Source organism: Numenius arquata, chromosome 3 (assembly GCF_964106895.1).
Source record: "Numenius arquata chromosome 3, bNumArq3.hap1.1, whole genome shotgun sequence".
Lineage (NCBI taxonomy): Eukaryota > Metazoa > Chordata > Aves > Charadriiformes > Scolopacidae > Numenius > Numenius arquata.
In genome coordinates, this window is record NC_133578.1 from 69,330,132 (window position 1) to 69,336,131 (window position 6,000).

A 6,000-nucleotide genomic window follows, 5' to 3' on the forward strand; every position below is an offset into this window, starting at 1 on the left:
CCTCATGCCAAGTAGATGGAGTTTACAAGTGTGGCAGCAAGAGGCATTGATAATGAAAGAATCCAGTTTTCACATTCAAGTGCAAAGCTGTGGAGGGCCTATACTGATGCAATCTCAACCAACTGTGATGAATCCTGTTTTTTCCATCTCACCTCTTCCTTCAAATCAATATCTTTCCAGCTTTGTATATCATCTGTGATCCATGAGCAAAAAAAAAAAGTCAACATATTTCAGTAAAATGGAGAAGAACTGGACAAACCAGTGATCGTAAAATCTAACTGAAACTGGATTTTCAGTTTTTTTTCTTGATGCTTTGTTTATTCCGTGTGAAATATCTTGACTTAGAAATGTCATATTAGGGATAGCTATAAGCTCAAACCTTAGGCCTTACGTCTCAGTCCAACAGAAAACCGAGTTACTCCTAAACTTATAAATTTCATTTTCTGGAATAAAACCTCTCATATTTAGAATCTCTTATACACCTGAAGTTACATGTCTTTTAGGTTATTCAGCGCTGGATCTAGAAGCTGTTGTGTATATATCCAGTTTAACTGTTACCTGTAATTTTCTTTCCATTTAGTAAAAATATTGTCCAAGTTGAAGTAGGTGTTTCATTTTGTGATCAAACTGCAATATTTAATGACAGAATGTATCATTTGTTCCTGGCATATAATTAAAATTTATGTTGTCATAATTGAAGATTATTTAACAAAAGTAATGTCATAAATGCAATGATTCTTCATGGTATTTACTGGCAGTGCCTTTACAAATTATGGAGGAAAGTTTGAATCTGTTTTATTGCAGATGATCTATAAATCTGTTGAAGTTTTGTTTGAAACCAGTTTGTAAAGTTGGCATTTTGGGCGGCAGTTTACCTGGGGAATTATGAAAGTGATGGTGCTTGAAAATGTTTGGATTTAGTAAAGGGAGTTCTCATGGTTGTATTTCAAAGACATGCTTTATATTCTGAATCATGATGGTTTCCATGGGAAACATCAAAACGAGAAACAAGAAAAGTGGCCGTTGTGGAAAAAAGCTGTGGATGGCTTTTTCCAGGCAATGTGTTAACAACTTGAAATTCAGCTCCAGAATGTTTATGCATATTCAGACAGTATGTCTGAATGCTAAAATTCCCCTTGCATGGTGTGGTGGACTGTGCTGCCTAACAATGAGTCCCTTTATTAACAGGCCTCTCACTGCATCCCAAACAGGTGGACTTGGATCCAGTCTACATCTCCCTGTCATCCAACTGGTATCTAAACAGAACCAGTCCTCCTAAAATAAGTGCCTCCACAAGCAGTGTTGCAACACGGGAGAAGGAGATACATGTAGTGTCTCCAAAGTGAAATCTTGTCTGCCTAACTCGTGAGCCTAAATTTAGACATTTAGGCATACTGTACATGTCCAAGTTAGCCAGACGGGACCTCACCTGTACAAAATTCCATGGCTAGAAAAGCTGAAGCCTTCTCCATTAGCTCTGAGACACCATGTGTAGCCACACAAGAGTCCAAATAAAGCAACAGTGTCCATAGTGAAGACTTGAATGAAGACCAAATCAGGAATGTTGTGGTTAGCGTTCATCTTTTACCCATTCTGTTCACACCTTCTTTTTTGGAAATCTCCACTAGAAAACAGATTCCTTTAGCATGAGCGACATCTGTGCAGCAATGGGAGCACTCTGGCTAGGACACATTAAATAAACCCCATCAGTAGACTTTCTTGGTGTTGTTGAGGCAACTGCACTACTGAAATAGAGTGGAAAACTAAAATCATAAAAGGTAAAGAATAAGGAAGAAAAGATGTGTCGAAGGCAGGTACTTGGGGCTTTATGTATTCCAGACAGACAAAAAAATAATGTTCCCCACAGTTCCTGCCTGGTAGGTAAGTATCAGGAGACAATACAAAAAAGTGAATAAGTCTTGCACAAGTGGAGTGCAAGCTATTATGCATTCCAGTGGCAGTTATTTGAAGCATGCTGGAAGCATGATACTTAATTACCATTAGGTGATCTGCCATTTCCCTAAAGCATTTTGGAAATGGACTGCAAACTGAGAAAAATAGCTTCCTGAACACTTATAGCTGCATAAAAAGGCTCTTAAGTGTCATTGACAAAGTGTGTAACTTCTAGCTTGCTGCATCAAAGGTATGACATTTATTTTAATCTTAATTATATTGTCTTTTCAGGAAGTACAAGTAATGAAGAGCCACCTGCAGAAAACATCCCTAGTGAAGCTCCCAGTGAAGGACTTACCTCCCGGGTAAGCCAGCCACTGGGAGACAAGGTGTCTTACAGCAGATAGAAAATCAGTGCTGTTGGATGGGTTTGTCTCACAGTTGTACATCCATGCGACTGTGTCACACCAGCTGAACAAGTTGCTTCCTTTAGTTAACTTTCTGAACAAGTAAAGTAGACCTTTCAAGAAAAGTAGTTTTTCAAGAAGATTGTTGAATATGGCACAAAATAGACGCTACAGCTTTTATTTTAAGTTAAGAGAAACTGTAATTTGAAAAATGAAGTATCAATAAAACTGTAAAACCAAAACAAAAGTACTTGGACTTTTTTCTTGCAACTACCCAAATGCCAACACATTGTAGTACCACCAGCCAGAAAATGGTGTACATTGAAACTCTGAGAAGTTGCTCAGCTGATGAGGCTCACATTTGCTAGATGCTGTAACTGACTTGTTCTTTTTTGTTACTCATCTTATCACAAGCTGCTGATAGGATTGGGAGCCTGGTTTGGCATTCTGGAGAAAATGAAAAAGCTTCAAAATGGGGAAGGGTGGGATCCAGGAAGAACGATGTGAGAAGGGAACCAGAAGTGTGCATTGAGTGTGATCACATTAAGTCAGGCACATGCACATGGTATATTCAGCTCATAATCACCTGTGAAAAGATGTATAAAACCATTTGAGTAAAGCACAACACACAACAGAGATAATACAAAGCATATGTTAATTGAAGCTTGGAATATATTGTCCTTTATCTTTTGTAAGGAGAAGGTGAGATACAGAATAGTTTTGGAAGTGTAAGGAAAAGTGCATCATAGAGTATCTCTAATGGTTCTGAAGGTAGTCTGTCTTAGGTTGTTAATTCATTGCTGGGATCATTTGGTAACAGATAATCCTGAATTTACAGTAAATCACACAGATATTCATGAAACTTGAGAACAAAAAGTGAAATCAAAACTGCCCTGAAACTAATAGCAAAATTTCCATTGATTTCAGTAGGACCCTCTTGTGCAGTGTTGAAATAATTCAATGAAACAGCTCATAAAGTTTGTTTGCTGCTTAGGACCCTTGCCAGTGCACGAGCAGTTACTGCTCTCTGCCATGTATCCAGGTTTCCAAAGATTTTACCAGCTAGAAGAAAAACTGTGCAACACTCATAGTTCTTATACTTACATCCTGTTCAATAAACAATAAAAATAACAGAAGAATCAAGAAGCTTGTTAACTGATTAAATATAAAAAAGTAAAGACAGAGAAATCAAACTGTGTTTTCTATCATCTTTACCTATGCTAGCTAACTAGTATTAAAAAAAAAAAAAAAATTTAAGAACTTTTTAAAAATCCCAGATCTTAACCATATAGCTCACAGAGGATGCTTTCTTTGCAGTAACTATAGATGAAGCAGTGCCGATTCCTTGGCCAAGACTGGGTTTACTTTTTCCTCTTTTGAGACTGCTCCTGGAAATTGATGTCTAATAGATTCTCTTTAAAACTTAATGCACCCTGCCAAAGCCTCTCATTTTAATAATGGGTATGATTTTACATGTGTCCATGTATGCAGACAGTCCTGTGCATGTCTCCAGCCCTGGGAAGACCCAAAGCTGATATAGCATACTTCATATTCATTTAACAGTGAGTTGGCTTAAAGAAATGTGGGTTTCTCTAGTTCTGTAACCTAATTTCTACAATGACAGCATCCTTGTCCTCCTTAGCTTGACCCTAATAGTTCTGTGAATTTTTATTATTATAATATATGTGTATGTATGTATGTTCATATATGTGTGTGTCTGTATATATATGTATATACACACATTTTCAGGAAATGTGAAGAAGTTCTTCTTCGTCCAGTAAAAAAATGCATTATAACTCATCTAAAAGTATTTTAGGTCACTTTGCTTTCTGGTCCTCCTGTCTTTCAATCCCAACACTGAGGCATCCTCTCTCAGCTAATGTTCTTCGTTTCTGCACTGTACTCTTCCAAAAACTCAAATTCCCCAGAACATCAGGCAAATCCCCATGAAATACTGACCTTAAATGGGCTATTTTTTGTGCAGAAAGGCTCAGTATAGCCATATGCCAGGTTGTATTATTACACTAAGTCAAATAATCACTTTGAGGGAAAATGGGCCATGAGACTAAAAGTTTTGATGAATCCCCAGTATCCCATAGCTCCTGTTAAAGAGACATAAAGAGGCTATTACAATGAACATTGGAATGTTGAATGCAATAAATAATTTAAATCCTAGTAAACTATAAACATATGTTTTTTTATTATTATTTTATGTAGATGAGTATACACTGAAAGAAATGCAAATAAATATTTTTTTCCCTGTTGTGCATACAAACTTCGGTAGTATCATTTCAAACAGGCCAGCTTCCCAAAAAGCAATTAAACACATTTGGCTTCCAAAGAATCAAATCATAAGAAAAAACAAATACCTCCAATAAATTCAATAACTCCAACAGGAAATGCTCAGTCCAGCAGGGTTCCTTTCATAACACTGTGAACATACTGTCTTCTGCATCAAAATATCATAAAGCATAAAATATAACATACAAAATTAAATATCTTTGAGAACTAATTATTGTACACAGAAGCCCTGGTACTAATCTACTGCCCACAGAGCTGGTAAACAGAAGCTAGAATTAAAAGGCTTCACTATTGACTCATATTAGTGAAGCCAAATACGTAATCTTTCCCCACTCAGTATTCAGCTCCACCTTGAGCCCAGATATGTCTCTGGAATTTGAGAAAAGGTTTTAATTTTGAGCTAGGAACTCAGCAGCTTAGCCTTGTAGCCTCCTAATTACAGTCTTGGCCATCTGGTAGGCTTGGTAGGTAGGTCGGTGTGAGCTGGCTTTTAGGTCACCCCATCCTGAGGTATCCAGCTTGATTGTCAGTTTGGTAAAAGTGCCTTTTTAAGTATGGAAATTTTGTAAAACATCTTTATTTCATTAGTGACTGACTGCCCCAAACCTGGCCTGTTGCACTGGATGCTGCTTTTTAGACCATCCTCTCTCTCTCTGGGTTTCCTAGAAACCCTCACGCTATTTTCTGTAGCCCACTGTTTATTTCCTCCTCTGTAAAAGCAATACTCTTTCCCTGTTCTCTGCACCCTCTTCTTCCCTTATGCTAGTCCTGTTCATTCTCCATACCTCTTTAACTTGCTTCTGCCGTGGTGCATTTTGATGCAGACAAATGCAGTCTCATGATCCCATGTGTTCACCTAATGCTGTATTTCACCCATCTTCCATCTTTGGTCTTAAGCTCAAGCATCTTTGAAATCTGAAATGACTTTTGCAGCAGTACAAGTGATCCAGTCTTTGGCTGTAAATCTGATCACCTTCTTGACTTTACTACTCTTTCTTATGGGAAGAGTTAGAAATAGCCCAGTCAAATCCAATAAGGAGATTTAATTAGAAAAGCCTATGTGTGGGCTGGCTGACAGAGGTCAGGAGACTTTAGCCTTAATGATACCAAGAGGCCAAGTCTGCTCCCACATATAATTCTTACTAAGAAAAATACATTCTCAGACTATTTAGGTCATTGTGCTTTAAGCTGAAATACCAAAGGCTTCAGTGATCTGGTAGCGAAACAATGCACAGAAGCAGGCTGACTAGAGCCATGCTTTCCTCCTGCTTGCTGGAAATAGCTATAATTTATCAGAAGGGAAGCATCTTTTGAAATTTCCCTGTGAACACACACACAGACAAACCAAGTTAATGCCAATTAAGTTATTTAATCTGAACTTTTTGAAAGACAAGCCATC

General features: G+C 37.6%; 1 protein-coding gene across 1 annotated transcript in view; it reads left to right on the forward strand.

Annotated features, from left to right (window-relative positions):
- Window positions 1–2,300, forward strand: part of TG (thyroglobulin) — a 155,906-nt gene extending 153,606 nt beyond the window's left edge. The window contains exon 48 of the mRNA XM_074144697.1: window positions 2,185–2,300. Coding sequence (XP_074000798.1) covers window positions 2,185–2,300 — 116 coding nt within the window. The remainder of the gene's footprint in view (window positions 1–2,184) is intronic.
- The last annotated feature ends 3,700 nt before the right edge of the window (window positions 2,301–6,000 follow it).